Source organism: Balaenoptera ricei, chromosome 10, assembly GCF_028023285.1.
Source record: "Balaenoptera ricei isolate mBalRic1 chromosome 10, mBalRic1.hap2, whole genome shotgun sequence".
Classification (NCBI taxonomy): Eukaryota; Metazoa; Chordata; class Mammalia; order Artiodactyla; family Balaenopteridae; genus Balaenoptera; species Balaenoptera ricei.
This window is the reverse complement of record NC_082648.1, coordinates 33,251,261-33,270,920: the sequence shown is the minus strand read 5'-3', so window position 1 is coordinate 33,270,920 and position 19,660 is coordinate 33,251,261. Positions and strand designations below refer to the sequence as shown.

Below are 19,660 nucleotides of genomic sequence, written 5' to 3'. Positions count from 1 at the left end.
AGGAACACCTGAATACATAAAGCAAATATTAACAAACATACAAAAAGAAATTGACAGCAACACAATAATACTAGGGAACTTTAACACTCAATTTACATCAATGGACAGATCATTCAGACAGAAAATCAATATGAAAACACTGGCCTTAAAAGACACAATGAATCTGATGGACTTAATAGATATGTGTGTGTGTGTGTGTGTGTGTGTGTGTATCACTTTCTATCCAAAAGCAGCAAAATACATATTTCTTTCAAGTGCACATGGAACATTTTCCAGGACAGATCAAAGGCTAGGCCACAAAACAAGTCTCAATAAATTTAAAAAGACTGAAATCATATCAAGCATCTTTTCCTACCGTAATGCTATGGGACTAGAAATCAACTTGAAGAAAAAAACTGCAAAAAAACACAAATATGTGCAGGCTAAACAATATGTACTAAACAACCAATGGGTCACTGAAGAAATCAAAGCAGAAATTTAAAAAATACCTGGAAATAAATGAAAACACAAAGAAAAGAACCCAAATTCTATGGGATGCAAGCAGAAGTAGTTCTAAAAGGGAATTATATAGCAATACAAGCATACTTCATGAAACAAGAAAAATCTCAAATAAACAACCTAACCTTATATCTAAAGGATCACAAAAAGAAGAACAAGCAAAACCCAAAATTAGTAGAAGGAAAGAAATCATAAAGATCAGAGAAGAAATAAATGAAACAGAGACTAAAAAATCAATAGAGAAGATCAATAAAACTTAGAGCTGGTTCTCTGAAAAGATAAACAAAACTGATAAACCGTTAGCCAGACTCATCAAGAAAAAAAAAAGAGACAGAGAGAGAGGACCTGGCCCAAATCAATAAAATCATAAATAAAAAAGAAGTTACAATCGAAACCAAAGAAATATAAAGAATCATAAGAGATTACTACAATTATATGGCTATAAAAGGAAAACCTAGAAGAAAAGGACAAATTCCTAGAAATGTACAATCTCCCAAAACTGAACCAGGAAGAAATAGAAAATACAAACAGACTGATTACCAGTAATGAAATTGAATCAGTAAAAAAACCAAATAAACAAAAAAAACCATCTCCCAACAAACAAAAGTCCAGGACCAGACAGCTTCAGAGATGAATTCTACCAAACACTTAAAGAAGAGTAAATGCCCCTACTTCTCAAACTATTCTAAAAAATTGAAGGGAAAGAATGCTTCTGAACCTGTTCTACAAGGCCAGCACCACCCTGATACAAAAACCAAAGATACCACAAAAGAAAATTACAGGCCAGTATAACTGATGAACATAAATGCAGAAATCCTCAACAAAATATTAGCAAACTGAATTCAACAGTACATTAAAGGAATCATACACCACGGTTTATCTGAGGGATGCAAAGATGGCTCAATATTCACAAATCAGTCAATGTGATACACCACATTAACAAACTGAAGAAAAAAAACAGCATATGATGACCTCAACAGATGCAGAAAAAGCTTTTGACAAAATTTAATATCAATTTATGATAAAAACTCTGAACAAAGTGAGATTAGAGGGAACATACCTCAACATAATAACAGCCTTATATGAAAAACCTACAGCCAATATCATACTCAATGGGGAAAAGCTGAAGCATTTTCTCTAAGATCAGGAACAAGACAAGGATGCCCACTTTTGTCATTTTTATTCAATATAGTATTTGAAGTCCTAGCCATACAAGACAAAGAAATATAGGGAATCCAAATTGGAGAGGAAGGCGTAAAACTGTCACTGTTTGCAGATGACATGATATATATAAAGAAAATCCTAAAGATGCCACCAAAAAAATATTAGAACTAATAAATGAACTTAGTAAAGTTGCAGATACAAAATTAAAATACAGAAATACATTGTGTTCCTATACACACAATGAGAATGAACTATCAGAAAGGGAAATTAAGAAAACAATCCCATATACAATTGCATCGGAAATAAATCTAACTACGGATGTAAAAGACTTATACTCAGAAAACTATAGACATTAATGAAAAAAAATGAAGATGACACAAACAAATGAAAAGTTATTCTGTGCTCATGGATTGGAAGAATTAATACTGTTAAAATGACCAAACTACCCCAGGCAATCTACAGATTCAAAGCAATTCCTATCAAAATACCAATGGCATTTTTCACAGAACTAGAACAAACCATTCTAAGATTTTTATGGAAACACAAAATACACCAAATATCCAAAACAATCTTAAAAAGAAGAACAAAACTGGAGGCATCACACTCCCTGATTTCAAACTAATAGTATCAAAACAGTATGATACTGGCAAAACAAACAAACAAACAAACACATAGCCCAATGGAACAGACTAGAGAGCCCAGAAATGTACCCACACTTATATGTTCATTTACTCTCCAACAAAGGATGCAGGAATATACAATGGAGTAAACGCAGCCTCTTCCATAAATGGTGTTAGGAAAACTGGACAGCTACATACAAAAGAATCAAGCTGGACCTCCTTTTCACAGGATATACAAAAATAAACTCAAAATAGATTAAAGAATTAAATGGAAGACCTGAAACCATAAAACTCCTAAAAGAAAACATAAGCAGTATGCTCTTTGACAATTATCTTAGCAATATTTTTTTCGATCTCTCTCCTCAGGCAAGGGAATCAAAAGTAAAAATGAACAAATGGGACTACATCAAACTAAAAAGCTTTTGCCCAGTAAAGAAAACTATCGACAAAATGAAATGGCCACCTACTGAATGGGAGAAGATATTTGCAAATGATATATCTAATAAGGGGTTCATATTCAAAATATACAAAGAACTTATACAACCCAACATCAGAAAAACAAATAACAAGACTAAAATATGGGCAGATGACCCTAATAAACATTTTTCAAAGAAGACTTAGGGATGGCCAACACACACATGAAAAGATGCTCAACATTACTAATCAACAGGGAAATGCAAATCAAAACCATAATGATTTATCACCTCACAACTATCAGAATGGCTATCATCAAAAAGACCACAAATAACAAATGTTGGCGAGGATGTGCAGAGAAGCGAACCCTCATGAACTGTTGGTAGAAATGCAAACTGGTGCAGGCACTATGGAAAACAGTATGGAGATACCTCAAAAAATTAAAAATAGAACTACCATATGATCCAACAATTCCACTCCTGGATATCTATCCAAAGAAAACAAAAATGCTAATTCGAAAAGATATATGCTCATACTAAGTGAAGTAAGCCAGACAGAGAAAGATAAATATCATATGATATCACTTATATGAGGAATCTAAAAAAATGATACAAATGAAGAAAGACAAACATCATATGGTATCACTTATACATAAGGAATCTAAAAAATATTATACAAATGAACTTATTTACAAAAAAGAAATAGATTCACAGACACAGAAAACAAACTTACGGTTATCAAAGGAGGGGAAGGGATAAATTGGGAGTTCAGGATTAAAATATACACACTACTATATATAAAATAGAGTGTATAAAGAAAACTGGGGGAAAGAAGTGACCATTTGGCGATTATTATAGATATCCAAAAAAAATACCACTGGACACAAGCTAAAAGTCCATCAACAAGAAACTGGACTATAAAATAGGAAACAGGCATGCATTGGGAAACTACACAACCATTAAAAACAATAATGTGAGAATTTACATTTATCAACATAAAAAAAGAACTGTAAAATTTGTTTATAAAAGATTATAATATGATCCCATTTCTCCAAAAAATATAAAGTATATTGTATATGTCATCTGTAAGTACATACATAGAAGTCCAGAAGAAGAACATCAAAATGTTATTTTCTTCTTTATCCTTTTACCTATATATCAATATATCAGATGTATATATTTACATATTTGAAGTTTTTACAATATATTGCTTTTATAATTTAAAAAATACCACAAAATGTGTTTCTTTTTATTAAAAAATATGGTGTATCTCTTACCATTTTGTTCTAACAGAGTCGACAATGCATTTGCAGATGCCTGGAAGACTTCTTTTGATGAAGAATGCATCAGCATCGAGAGCATCACTTCCCTGTGAGCTGGGAACCTTTCACAAATTCAACCACAATATTAATAGTAATCTCTTTAAAAATTAGCTCAAATATTCACTTACTGTTATCTAATCTCTCTAACAACAAATAAGGGCAGATAAACAATATTTTATGCCACCTCTACTCATAGGAGTGAATTACAGTTAAACAGTTTTATATTTAAAAATTATATTCAAATCCATGAACTACTAATAAAGTAGTATTTCTGTTTCTTCAAAGTAGATAAGCAGTAGACGGAGAAAATAAAAGACTCAGCAGATATATAAAGAGGTGCTAAGAGTAAAAAGATTAAGTGAGCAAAAGAAGATGATGTAAGCAAGAAATGAAAAATTAAAAGTCATAATGAAGCAAAGTGAATTTTTTAATGTAGAGCATAAATATGTTTTAATGATGTATTTATTTTAATGATCTCCTATGGATTTTGAGGAATTAGTGTCTATGACCTGAAATTTATAAACTGCAACATGAACCAACCTTATCCTAATTTCTTTAAAAGATTGCTCAAAGCAGATTAGAAGGCTGGTTTAACATATATTTTTCGAAATTTACTGTTTCCATTCAAAATAGATGTTTAAATAAATAGCATCTGTGTCATTAATTCCCTTCTGATTGGCAGTAGATCACTCTGCTGACAGGCTGTCAGGATTTGAGATGCAGAATATTATATTTAAATTTCCAAGGTAAGTCATTCAAAATTTAAAATCCAGAGGATATGCAGAGCCAACAGTAAAAATCTAAGCAGTTGCTCACGGACATGAAACAAATCTGATATACTCAGAACTCGTGTATCTGTGGGAGAGATGACTGGTCTTATGAGGTTTAAATGGTGCTCCCATAGAAAGCATCCTCAAGAGCTGACAGCTACAAATAACCCTCTCAAGAGAAGACAGGTCAACACTGCTACACCAAGTGGGGAATCACTATAGGAAGCTTCTAACCACATCTAATTCCTGATATTGACAACCTGCTGGCTAGTAACCACAACAGAAAAGGTCACAGATTGCTCTGCAATTTCTATCACTTGAGATTAATTAATATGGCATTTTAAATGATTAGCCAGAAAATTGAAAGGTTCTTTCTTGATGATTCATAATTTACTGAATGACTCTTGATTCTAAATCTCTCAGTAATAACTCTCAAACAAACCACCTTTTACTAACTATCCAAGGCAATGGGATCAAAATATATATCCACAAGTATTTTGTGGCAACACTTAAAACATAAATGCCTACATCAAAAATATTTCAAACAATAAAAATTTCAGTTATGGTATTTCATGTGGATTGATTAAAAATATGACTGAAATTTTCTATCATATAGAATCAAAACTACTGACTGGCCATCTTCATCTCCAATCTTCTCATGTAAACTGTTTTGGTACATAAGGAGATTATTCAGGGCCCAACATGCAGCCTCCTGGATTAGGGAAGGAAAAAAGAAACCTGTCAAAAAATAAATTATTGAACAAACCATTTTGAACGACTATAAAATTTATGAAAGAGTCCAACCTGCACATGCTTGTTCTTTCTATGCCACGTTAATGCTTTGTAGCAGGCTTCCAGCCAAAACAATTTATCTTCTTCTTCATCATCATTCTCCTGATTCTCATTCTTTTCCTCTAAGTCTTGATTTAAGAAAATGGTCTCAGCTTGGAAAAAATGTAAACATGTAACTTACTTACAGTTTGAATGACCAACTCTAAGTCCGCATATTGAAACATTATCAACAGAGTGAGGTATTCTTTAGTAGTGGCCCTGGTTAATTAAAAGACCTTTTTAATATATTACACACTTCATCATACTGCTATCCCATCTAGATAAATTACCAAATGAGCAAGAGGGTACCAAACAAAACTAATAGGCTAGAGGAAGATTAATTAAGGAAGTTAACTGCTAATAATAAAGCTAAATCAAGGATGTATTTACTGATATCTGAACTGGGAAGGATGTACTTACCACAGCTGTTAGTCCCCTTGAAAGTATCGTCTATTGGAAAATGAGTTACATTAAGACAGAAAAGGCATTTAAGGGTTCCTTCTCTACATATGACTTTCTTGTTATAATGTTATCTTGTTATAATGTTAATATTCAAGATCAAATGCACCTGTATGAATTTCCTTGTTAGTAAAGTTACTTACTGAGGAGAGCTAAACAGCTGAGTGCTGCGATCTGTAATGCTGCATTCTCTGAATACTGCTGCACAGCTTTCACCACAAACTCATGCACCTCGTTTAATACCAGGATATTAAAAAAATTACCTAAAAGTTAAGTGAGATATTAGTGGAATTCTCATCCATGGAACTTAAATTACCTTTAATCACATAACAGTATTTAAATCAACAAATTTGAGTAGTGATGACTATTCTTAATGACATTAAAACATATATTTACTTTAATTAAAATAGCTTAAGAGGATTGCATAAAGTATTGAAAATTTATTTTATGCACTCATTCAATTATCTTGCTTAGACAACGGAACTGACTGGGCAAAAAAAAATTAAATGTTTGAGTTATATTAACTTGTGTTCGTTGACTCCCTCTCATGTCATCATCATATTAAAACAATGAGGTATCTGTCATTCATGACACTACAATATTCAGTGTACAAAATAGCTTAATTTTCCTGCCTTCTAAAAGATGGGGGGAAAAAACCTCCCTTGTCATTAAATGCTTTTGCTGAAACAGCCTTCTGTCACTTAAAGAATAGTGCTCAGAAAACCCATTGGCACACTTATCATTACCTGATCTTGTCTATGATAATCTTAGAAGAAAAATATGAGAATATTTTACTACCTCTAACCCAACCCAGGAAGACATCCCTTACATTTTTATACTCATTCTTCTCATAATCATATAGAAATCTAAATCCTTATAAGGAAAAAAATTGTAAATGACAGTCCAAAAATATGTGCCTCCTTCCACTTAGCTTATCTGTAACTTACTAACAGTCACCAAGTTTCCTTCTAGGAGTAAGAATGAAACTCCTAGTTAGCTATATGTGTAATTAGATGATCCCTGAGACACACAGCCAGAATTGGAAAAGATTCTATACCATGAAAAGACTAAAGTCCACACTAAATATTAATCAAGGCTTCAAAATGAAAAGGCAGATTAACTAGGCGTAGCTCTTCTTTATCAACATCTTTTTATGTTCATGCCTCTTCCGCATTCACCCATTAAGCTGACATACTCCCCAGCCCTTAGTGGTCTCTCGTCTTGGAGGGTCATTTCAAAAAAGGTTCTTTTCCACTTTTACCAGCTTATCTAAACTTGGGCTGTCTCACCTCCTTTTCCCTAGTATTATTCCCATGCCACTGCCAACAGTTGCTCTACCACTGAAAACTGTGTGACTCTGAGTAAACATCAGTGAGACTGGCCTTATCTTATTTTCATTTATATTTATGTGAAAATACATAGTAAATTATATAAGGCCTTTAAATGCATTAACCCCATAACTGAATTTCATAATTTGACAAAATGCTTAGTATTTATTTACTGACTTTGGGTTTTTATTTTAATTATGAGGAAGAAGTGAAAAGTTTTATTCAGCTTCTTTGAAACAATAACAGGGACAATAAATTCTCTAGTCACTAAGAAAGCACCTTTAACTAAAGATCAATTTGAGGAAATTCGCTGGTGGTCCAGTGGTTAAGACTCTGCACTGTCACTGCCAAGGGCCTGGGTTTAATCCCTGTTCAGGGAACTAAGATCCCACAAGCCTTGAGATGCGGCCAAAAAAAAGATCAATTTGATGACTTTTTACTTTCAAAAAATGTCACAGAACAATATAAAACTTATAAATGATATGATAGTTTATATGGTTTATTTAATTTCAACAGTATAATGTCAACCACCCTTAATGTGCTACTGTAGACCTATTTGAAAATCAAGTACCATTTCCTCATCATGACAATAAAACCACTTCTTCGTCTGGCTCATTTAAGGGATTAAGGTAAACTCACATTCTTAGTATGTCGTGCAAGTTTTAACTTGAGTGGTAAGTCGCAGAACATGAAATAGAGAATTCTATATTAGTGTGTTACTCTATTAGCTAGATTTAAGAATCAACTTTTGAATTACTTTAAAACTTTCCCAGATATCAGCTAGCTTGTACAACTGTGTGCTTCTTCATGAAAATATGAGTAAAATTCTCACCTGATAAAAGAAATAAACTAGTAAATGGTTACAACATTTTAGAAGAAATGCTTTGTTTTGCTTAGGAATGCAGAAATCTGGATTCTTAGCCTGACTTTACCACTTACTGACTACATGATCTTGGATAAGACACATAGACTTGCTAAAATAGGTCCTCATCTGTAAATACAGAGATAATAAAAATATCACATCTCCCAGGATTGTTTCAAGGATCAAAAAATTATATATTATATATGAAACTACTTTAGAAAATATGAAAGAAATGTGCAAATAAGACATTATTTTCATATCTCCACAGTTTTGGTCATATGATAAGCATTCAATAAATGCTTATCAAGAAAAGAAACAAACTGAAGTTGTGCATGCAAATTAGAATTCAATTTATAAAAATTCCATTTTAACTGAAACTACCTAGTAATATTCCTAAGGCTAAAATCAATTGCAGAATTATACAAATTCTGAACTATACAGGGGATATGGCCATATTTCTGTAAATGAAAATATAAGTTGCTACAATAAAAACATAAAAATGAGTTTTTTCAAATGAATAATGATTTTTTTCCCAAAGTTATAGTGATGAAAAGTCAAATGTCTATTATAATAATCCTGATTTTGCACAAAACATTTCTGGTGATCCTTTTTAGAAAAGGTTGTCGGAACCAATTTCCAACAGTTAAGGATCCTACCTTACTATTCACCAACCATTTACTTTTTAATGCGTTGTTGTCCTCACAAAAACATCAAGGAAATCTCCAAGGTGTGTATTGAGGGAGTTGGGGGAGGCTCAACAAGGAGCTGAAACAAGAACTGTGAGCTGAAAGCAAATGGACAAGCCAGAGTAGCCATGTGGGAAAGTATGAGTCACTGTGATCAACCAGCCTTGATCAGACTAGCCTTGTAGTCTCTCCAAAGGAGGGTAGCTCAACCAGAGTCTCCCACTTCAAGTTTGAATCTTAAAAAGATTCTAAAGTGGCCCCAGGTCAGTCCTGTGCCCTGGCTCCTGGCAAACATCTCTGGATGAGATGTTTAGGTCCTCAGGATTCTCAGAGATTAAACTCAATCAAAGAAAAACTCACAAACATACAGGAAAACAAGACTCCATGACAGACAAGCAGTCAGCACAGGAGCAGGAGGTTTAAACTCTCAAGAACTTCATATATTGGAATTATCAGATACAGAACACAAGATAGCTATGTATTAATGATTAAAGAAATAAAATTAGAATAAAAGAAAAGAGAAAGGGAAAGGGAAGAGTGAATAAGAGTCAGTCAAAAGTTACCTGGCAGATCTGAAAATAAATATATAAATTTTTTATATTTTTTATATTTTAGAGTTTTTTTATAAATATATAAAAAATCTAATAAAATGACCAAGTTGAATTAATCACAGGAGTACAAAGTGGCTTACTATTAGAAAACCTGTATATGCAATTCTAATTCTCCATATTATCAAGATAAGAGGAAAACAAATGATCTTAAAATTTTTTTAAATATTTGATAAAATTCAATACTCATAATTCTTTTTAAAAGGCCCACATATTAAAATAAAAGCAGGGACTTCCCTGGTGGCGCAGTGGCTAAGACTCTGTGCTCCCAATGCAGGGGGCCTGGGTTCGATCCCTGGCCAGGGAACTAGATCCCACATGCATGCTGCAACTAAGAGTTTGCATGCCACAACTAAGGAGCCCACATGCAACAACTAAGACCCGGCACAACCAAATAAATAAATAAAATTTAAAAAAATAATAATAATAAAAAAATAAAAGCAAACAAGAATCAGAAGGAAACTTCTTAACTTGATAAAAGCTACTTGTCACAAAACAAACAAGATTAACAACAGCAATAACAACAACAAAAACCCATATAATAAGCATTATTCTGGATGGGAGAATATAAAGCATTCCCTTTAAAATCAAGAAAAAGACAAGGATGCCTACTATCACTGCTTCTATTCAACACTGTACTAGTAATTGTGGGCCATGCAAGAAGACAAGGAAATCAAATTAAATAACTGCTACACAGAAAACCTAAGAGCATTTATAAATAAATTTGTAGAATTAATAAGAGTTTAGATAAGATCAATATGCAAAAAATCATTTGCATTTCTTTACACATACACAGTTCAAAAATACAATTTTAAAAAAGACACCGTTTATAATAACAAAAATAGGGTACCTAGAAATAACTAATAAGATGTGCAAGACTTGTATGGAAAAAATTATAATGTAAAGTTGTCAGTTCTTAAATTGATCCATATATTCTGTATGATTTTAATCAAAATCCAAATAGAGTTTTCCAAGGAACTGGACAAGTTAATTCTAAAATGTATTCGGCATTGTAAAGGCCCATGAAAAAAGCCAAGCTGTAACCAAAAAATAAGAATATATAATGACTTTACCTATTAGCTTTTGAGATATCAGGACTCACAGAGCTATAATAATTTAAACAGTTTGATATGGAGCCCGACAAATCAAATCAACAAACACAACAGAACAGCAAAAACAGAAACATACATATATTACATATTATAAACCTATAAATGATACATACATATTATATACATATATTCAATATATGATACTACTGGGAAATGGATGAACCATATAATAAATTGTGCTCTCCATATTATAAATGGGGGGTGGGGTAATTGAATTCCTACTGTATAAAATAATTCCAAACAGATTTTAACACTTTAATGCTTAAATTAGAAAGATTTTGGATAAAATGTGGAATACATTTATTATCTTAGGCAAAGGAAGGATTTCTTAAAATACATTAAAAAGGGTAAATCACAAAGCAACTAATCATGAAATTAAACTATACCACAAAAGCCACATAAAGAAGATAAAAAGACAGCTCACCAATCAAGACAAAATATTTTCGATACATATAACTGACCACCAAAACATTATTAGCCAGAACTAAGAATCAATTTTTAAAAAGACAGACTATACCATGGAAAACAGAAAAAGGCAAATCAGGTACTCCACAAAAAGAGGAAGCACCAATAGCAAAGAAATATTTGAAAAGATATTCACCTTCCTTTACATTTTCATAGCAAAACAGATGGTAGTAGCATAAAACAAGACATAAACCAATGTCCGTGGATAGGAAAATGGATAAATAAATTGTGGTATACTCACATCATAGAATACTACATACAACTATATGCAAAAATATTCATGAGTCTTATAAACAAAATAGTTTTTAAAAACTTGCAGAAGACAACATTCAGCATGATGCCATTTTTATCAAGCAAAAACAAGCAAACGTTAACAATTTTGTTTACAGAGATAAATGAATGTAGTAAAATTTAATTTAGAAAGCAAAAGGTTTATTAACACAAAACTCTGGAGAGCGTTAACCTCTGTAGAGAAAGTGGAAGAAGGGCAGACCCCAGAGTAGCTTTACCAGCACTGGTAATGTACTAATACTTAAGTTGGGTGAGGAGTTCTTTTGCACTGTGCTTCACATTTTCTATATGTTATGCTTATTCTTTTGTATGTATCAACTATTTACATAATAATACTTTAAATATAGCATAACAGTGATAAGACTTCTCATATTGCACACTTTTATTTTTGCCACTCCTATTAAAATTCCACCTAAGAATGGCAGAACAGTTTGCTAATTTACAATATTTCCATCCAGTGTATGTCAATATGTTACTTATCCATAAACATAAACATATGTATGCTATATATACTTACATCATATAGACTGCGATAAATTAACCAAGAATTATAACTTACCTAATGTAAGCCTATGGAGCAAGCAGCAACTCACTTCTTGAATTTTTTCACTGATAGGGAATGCTATCATGGCTTCTACCACAATATTATAACACCTGACATTGCCACTCATGAGGACTTCAACATTACTGCCTAAATTTAAAGAAATCACAATTATCAATAAGGTAATAATTTCCCCTTTGAAATATGCATACAAAGATACCTTACAGAGATTTTAAATATATGGCAGTATAATGGCTACATTTCCAAATTTAAATATCATGTTCTGTCAAATAGCTATAAAAATACTGTTGTTCGATGTTAATATAATACGATTTAGGACTCATCTCTAGCATTAAGGGAAAGTTGCTTTATTCCTGTATTTTTGGCTTAAAAACTTAAAAAAAATAAAGGGAAAACTGAGAGTGCTTTTTATATAAGTCAAAATGTGTAAAGTTTTGGCCGTAAGTTTTCAAATAAATGGATTTGGGGCCTGTTTCCGAATGAGGCACTATTCCATTGGATAACGGATTTTAATTGCTCCTTTTCCTCAAACCATCAGAAAGAAAATCAAGATTATATCACACAATAGAAGAGGTAGAATCAGCTATCATCTATTTCCTGTCCATTCCAGAAGGGCAGCAGAAGAGCAGCCAGTGTAAAAGGCAGCAAAACCGAGCTTCCTGAAGGCTCTGAGATAGACAGGGAAAAGAATGGATGAAGGGGAGAGGAGAGACATAATATTAAAATGTATAACTAAGGGATAAACATAGGTGAACCACAAAGGAAGGAAAGACTCCACTGGGAAAGGCAATTAATCAAGAGTATGTGAACCTATGTGGAGAAAACTAATTTATATGTCTGAATGAAATGTTGACAATTCTTAAAACAGACAGAAAAAAAGGTGCTTGCAAAACATTTTTCTTTCTTTTTTGGCACAATCAAACTAACCAACTGTTTTCCAAAAACTGCATTTTTAATGTTTAAGTTGTATTTAAAAAACACTAAATATGGAAAAAGAAGGAAATGAAAAGAAAGGAAATGGCCTCAACACAATTACCTCCTTTTATTCAGAATCAAAGATACAACTTGCTCTAGATTCAAGGTAAAGTTTAAAACTCTTGCTTTTTTTTTATTTTTAGTTGCTGCTTTCTTTGACCTTTTCTTTATGAATCAGCACATTTACACTGGAGTTATGGTGATGTGGGTGGAAAAGAATGAATTTCAAAACAACCAGCACAAAATAAATAAATAAATGTATAGCCAAGGAAAGGTAAAATGAAGAATATATTCAGTTTGTTGGCAGTAGATGACTCAGAGAAGTTTAAATTCCATTTTCTATTATTGTTCTGCCCCATCTACTTCTAAGAGTTTAACTTTCCATGGATGAGAAAATGAAGGATTTTATAACCATTATTAAGAAAGGGCATTCTTTCACAAGGGGATTAGTCTCACATCTGTGAGATTTCTATGTCTGAAACCATATATGCATATTATATATAATAAGCTACATATGTATGAAATACAAAGCATGTAGTAATACTGTCAGTGTTTTAACCACACTTACTACATTACATTACCAGGTACTATTCTACATTTTTCACATTATTTAACTGATTTAATCCTCACAACTTCACATGTGTGAAGATGAAATTATTACCAGATAAGTGCATGTGTAAATCCTGTACAAGCCCAAACGGGTAATACATGAAATACAAAATGCTCATGTGCACTTACAAAACAGAAGTAATAGAAATCTGATGTATTATTTTAGTCCATTAGTATTGACTGGTAGCATACACAGCAAATTAATTTCTTCTTATTTGTACTTTTTTTTGTTATAAAAGTGGCTAGATTTCATAGCATCATTCAAATGTTAAACAAGAATCACAATAAAGTTCAAACTCCTTCCTGTGGCTTCTCAGGACCTAGGATCTGGTTATGTCTCCAGCCTCATCCACTGACTCTCATCAAGCCCTTCCCCTACCTCCATGAAATGGCACAGGAGCAGATGCTCAGGGCTCTGCATGTGCATTACACACACGCATGCATGCACACACTTATAAATACAGTTTACTGAGCTACTTTTATCCTCTTGATTCCTCTATGCTCTCTTTTGCTCCAGGATCTTTACGCTTAGGATGCCCACTGCCTGGGATACTGCCTGCACTTCTACTTCACCTCACACCTCTCCACACACAAAGCTCTCCTCATCATTCAAGACTCTGCTGAGAGATCTTGCCTCACTCCCTGTTTGTCCTCAAAACCCTAAGTACTTCTGCCAACACTTGCCCAATAATACTTCGTAATCACTTCCATGCTTATCTGTATGTTGTGGGGTACTATGGGGTCAGAAAAGGAAAGAAACATGTTTATATTTTCTGCTACTGTTTCTCCAGCACCAAGCCCATAGCCAGCAGCAGAACAGCATCAATAAATAAAAATTTATTAAATGAATAAATGTATGAGTTTAGCATCTACAAGTTTCTAAATAATAAAAATATTTTTGAAACACACTCAGAAAGAAGATATACTGTAATTTTTCAGATTCAAAAATGAAACCATGTATGCAGGCTACTTACAAGGAATTGCTAGGGAATGTAAACAGTGCAGTACATGAAACACAATTTCCTCTTCATCTTTAAAATTTTTTAATGTACTTAGCAATATCATATAATCTTTATTCTCAACAAATTCGGCCAGTTGCTCCTCTGAAACTAAAAAATGAAAGACAAAATACCGAAAGAGCTCAAACATGATATAAAAGTTTAATTACTCAAAAATATAATATTCATGATGATTAGATAAGACAGTAGATACAACAAACATAAATTGAAAATTATATTTTAGCAAAGAGCCCTTCCTAGGAATTTTATAATGGGAAAAAAAGCTATTGAGGTTAAAATAATTTTGTTTTGACCCATATTAGTTATTCCATGTTTTGAAATGTAGTGACCATGTAGTGACCAAACAGTTCTCAGAAAAATAAAATTATTCACAATTTCATTTGAAAGATTCTAGAGAAAACTAATCAATGAATAATAAAGATGGCCTACTGAAGTGAACATATCACAATACTTAAAAAGGAGTGGTTAATGGTACATTGTTGAAGGGCAGCTCAGCTAAATGCATGAGTTCAAGAGGAATGAACTTTAGCAAATAACAAGTAATTAGACTTTGAAATACTTTATCTTAATGGTCTTGACTTCATCAGAGATCAAAAATTGTCATCATTAATTTTCATAATTAAAGTCTTGGGATCAAGCCAATGAGTTTCATTTGGAGTCATTTTTATTGGGTGGGAACCTCAAAAACATGTATAAAAATCTGGTTTACCTAGCCTGAGAAGGACACTGACATAAATGTTAGTGTCACTCTTCATAATCAACATTACTTTTTGTTGTTCAACTTTACACCAATAGTCCATATAATATGTGAAATTGACTGGGTTCTTCTAATAAATGAGAAGTATCACCAAACCTTCTCATTTTATGAAACAGTTTCCAGACCATAGTTTCAAATTTTGAAAATTAACTTTACACGGGCCACTAAGTCCTGGGGAACTTCATATTCTTGAAAACTTCAGAAATGTTTCTACTCTACATTTACAATCACAATACTGTCAGCGCTGATCTATCAAATAAGATCATCTTTTTAACATTCCCTGGTGCTTCTCCATATGTCCTAGATGGATCCCACAGTGCTGGTGAGTGATGCTAGCCCTTCTTTCATGAATAAGAATGTGCCCCTTAAACTGCAGCACAGAAGATTATAAGCCCTCAAGACAGTAATTCCTCAAACTCTATTCTGCCCAATTCTTATCAAAAGCTTAGTTTCAAGATATGACATTTAGAGAAGACAGCCTGAAAGACATGCAGTTCCTCCATTCCTCTCTTCCACCACCAGAGAGCTGAGCCCCATGCCCATGCTGTTCTGACTCTTGATAGAATCTCTTTCACTAAAATACACTTTGTGTTCCTTGCAAACTATGTATTTTATCAACTTATCCAGGGAAACCCAAGGGAGTAGTTTCTCAAGTCTCCCATGAGACTGATTGCTTCTTCTGATTAATGAGTTTACTTTTATCTCAAGTAACTTTGTAACCAATGATGTTTACCTCTTTGCCTGATAGGAAGCAAAGAACCAAATTTCTGGTCCATCCCTTTGCAAAGATACAGGATCTGAAGTAAGCAGTAAATGTAACCTAGCTTCATATCATTTTCCCTTCACCCATTTCCTCATTCACTTTTCTTTTCCTCTAATGTATTATAAATATCTATAAGCTATTTGAAGTCTTTCTGGAATAAGACAGGGAATTAAACAGTAGAATTTCAATTCCTGGAGCTTCCAGAAACTAGAGTAGGTAAACTGATATGAACACAGGGCCCACATACGTTATTCTTATCCTAAACTCCTAGCACTGTTGGCTCTCATAATGACACAAAAGGTGCTCTCAAAAACTGTGGTAAATTGAACTGTAATGGAGATAACTAGCTGTGTACTCTCAGGCAGGTTGCTCATTTCGCTTCTCTGATCCATTTCCTCATCAAGCCAGTGGAAGGACTAAAGGTTCCAACCAACTATAAAATTACATGGTTATCTCTGTCATCATTCTCAGTGCCATGTGATAAAATACATATTAGTATTTTTCCTAAGGGACACTTTGTAAACCTCTTGGTTCTTTATCCAGAGCCTTTAGCAATTTCTAAAACCTCTGGTGATGACTTAACATCATAAACCCAAACTTAACCTATGCTTGGCTTCACAGTATTACTTTTTCTTCCTTAACTCCTACACATACAGCTTGCAAAGTGAACCTATGCCTTGTTAAGCAATGGAAGAAAGTTTACTACAATTGCATAATTGATAATCCATGAATGAAATTCATTCTGCAAAAACAAGCAATATTTCTGAATTAACCCCATTACTTATCCTTGACTGACAATCCAACTTTTAATAAATAGTACAATTTCAGATAGTTTCTTATTATCGTAATTATAACCTACTTATCCCACTATAAACCCTTTCTTCTTATATAAATATCAAAATAAAGAATTTGACATTTTAAATACCTCTCTCAAACAGCACATGTAAAGCTTTGCATCCAAGTTTCTGGACTTCATCATTGGCTGGAAATGTGCGCATGGCATCGAAAATTAACAAGAAAATATCATTTTCTTCATCCAATATCAGCAAAGTGATTTTACCTATTTCAAAGAGAACAATATGCTCCAAGTAAATAGCTGCTTTAACATTTAATGTCTTCATTTCTACATGAGGGCTATGAATGGTTTGTGGACTTCTCTTTTTGATGAACCACTTAATTGCCCCAGATGTTAGACCTATCAAGCTTTACGGTCTTTCTAAATGAGATAAATTCCCAGTACGCTTTACTATAACTCTGTGATTCCCAATCAATACCCAGAGCCAAGACCTCTTGCCCCGAATTCCTGAAACATTTCTACCTGCCTCTTAGACAACACCATCTGAATACTCCATGGCCACCCCAAACCTAGCCAACTCCAGTTCCATCTCTTCATCAATAACCACCATCCAATAGTTACCAGAGAAACTACAGTCATCTTCCTTCTTTCATCCTCCCTCTCTCTTCTCATTCTCTGACTAGCCAGAGAATCAACTCATTACCAAGTCCTTCAAGTCTAACTTCTAAATATCTCAAAAACTCCTTTTGAACTAGGCCCCTCCATTTCTGTCTTGTTCAGGACCCCAACACTTCTCACCTAGAATGCAAACACAATTGCTTAATTGCTCTGGCAGGCCCAAATCCCTACCTAACTAGTTTACCTGCTGCATTATATTTCTAAAACACAAATGTGATCTGTAAATCCCTTGCTGAAGTCTTCTAAGGCCTTCTCGCACTCCTCAGTCTGACAAACAAGACTCTCCACAGACTACATGTATCTCATCAGCCTCACGTCCCTCCCTGCACTACTGACTCCAAACATGCTAAACTCCTTGCTCATCATGAACACATTTCTTTTGATATCTTTTTGCACTTGCACTAGCTGCATGGAATGCCCTTGCCATTTTCTGCACCAAATATGACCCTACCTTAAATCAAGAAATAACACAAACAGTACCTAGTCTGTCAATAAAAACTGTAGGAGTGGTAGTCGTAGCAAACACTTCTACAGCACATAAAATGTCAGACATAGGTTGAAGTATTAGATAGTTCACTCTAACGTGTGTAAACCACCACAACCCCGTGAGGTAGGTGCAATCCTCATGTTAGATAGAGATAAGGAAACTGAGGCACAGAAGTGATGCAGTGACTTTGCCCAAAGTAGAACAAATAAGAGGCAGAGCTGGATTAAAATTAAAGCAGGTCATGACCATGCTCTTAACTCCTACAAATGAGCTTAGCTGCTCTCTTCTCTTTGTTCCTATGGTGGTTTTCTTCATATCTCTGTTAGAGTACTTTCCTCATTACATTGAAATGATTTCTTTAAATGCTTTTTATCTCTTTGTCAGTGCTGTCCAATTCTGTAGCCACCAATCACATGAGGCTACTTAAACTCAAATTTAAATCAATTAAAATTAAATAAAATTAAAATTCAGTTTCTCACATTTCCAATGTTCAATCACCACATGTGGCTACTCGCCATGATTTTGAACATATACAACATTTCCTTCATTGCAAAAAGTTATATTGGACAGGGGTGCTGGACTGTGAACTTCTACATTGTAGGAGCTTTGCCTCACCTGTCTGAGAGTCCTCTAGCAGCCAGCACAGCAGGAAGTGCCCAATAACTATTACCTCAGTTAACAAATAAGCCAAACAAAAAAATGATTCATAAATTAGCCTCTAATAAGTACCTGAAATGAAATGAACTCTAAAACACATTACAAACTTTCCTAAAAGCTCAAAATTCTTAATGTTACGTGGAAGAAATTAACTAGTCTTTTCAAAACACATGTCAAATTTCCTATTTGTCTACATGCTGCTAACCTTGATATATTCATGTTGGGAGATTTCTCAAATTCATAAACCTCCTGTCCATTGCCAAATGGAGAATAAATCTTTACCTCCCCACACCCACCAAAAAAAAAAAAAGATCCCAAGGATGAGTTTAAATAAACCATAGTTAAGACTAGTTAGTACATCCCTTTATATATTTTAATAAAAGTCTCTGGTGAAGCGGTGAGTACCTTCTGGCCTTTCCTATCCCTCTTCAGTTCATTCTCTGATCTTCACCCTCTTTCTTCCTTTCTCTTTCTCCTATTGGACCTTCATCACTTAGCACGGCCAATGAGGGCCTTTAAAAATCTTACCGCCCCTCCCAGGCCTCTGCAACGCTGCACATGCTGTTTTCTTGACCTAAAGCACCCTTCACACTTTGAAGGAAATCCACCCTATCCTTCATGCTTAGCTTCCCTGAAAGCAGCCTTTCTTCTCAGAACCTTACATCATAGCAAGTGTCTGTCACAGCAATGATCACAACTATTGCACCACAGCAACATTCTTTGTTTTCAGGTCCATTATCCTCCAAGTAGAAGTTTACTCAGAGAAAGAACCTGACATGTGAAATCAGACCCTGGTTCTACTACTTTTTGGCTGAGGCAATCTCTCTATGCTTCAGTGTTCTCTAGAAAACTGAGATAAAATACTAAACTCAAGGGATGTTTTGAGGATTATGCTTTTAAAAGCATATTAAGTATTTTACATGTTAAG

At 33.7% G+C, this 19,660-nt stretch overlaps 1 protein-coding gene across 2 annotated transcripts in view; it reads right to left on the bottom strand.

Moving 5' to 3' along the window:
• Window positions 1–19,660, bottom strand: part of LRRK2 (leucine rich repeat kinase 2) — a 139,254-nt gene that overhangs the window by 111,273 nt on the left and 8,321 nt on the right. For both annotated transcript variants that reach the window (XM_059935648.1, XM_059935647.1), the window contains exons 5-11: window positions 17,040–17,174; window positions 14,550–14,684; window positions 11,989–12,120; window positions 6,221–6,340; window positions 5,592–5,731; window positions 5,420–5,499; window positions 3,973–4,079 (exon numbers count right to left, since the gene is read on the bottom strand). In XM_059935648.1, coding sequence (XP_059791631.1) covers window positions 3,973–4,079; window positions 5,420–5,499; window positions 5,592–5,731; window positions 6,221–6,340; window positions 11,989–12,120; window positions 14,550–14,684; window positions 17,040–17,174 — 849 coding nt within the window. The remainder of the gene's footprint in view (window positions 1–3,972; window positions 4,080–5,419; window positions 5,500–5,591; window positions 5,732–6,220; window positions 6,341–11,988; window positions 12,121–14,549; window positions 14,685–17,039; window positions 17,175–19,660) is intronic.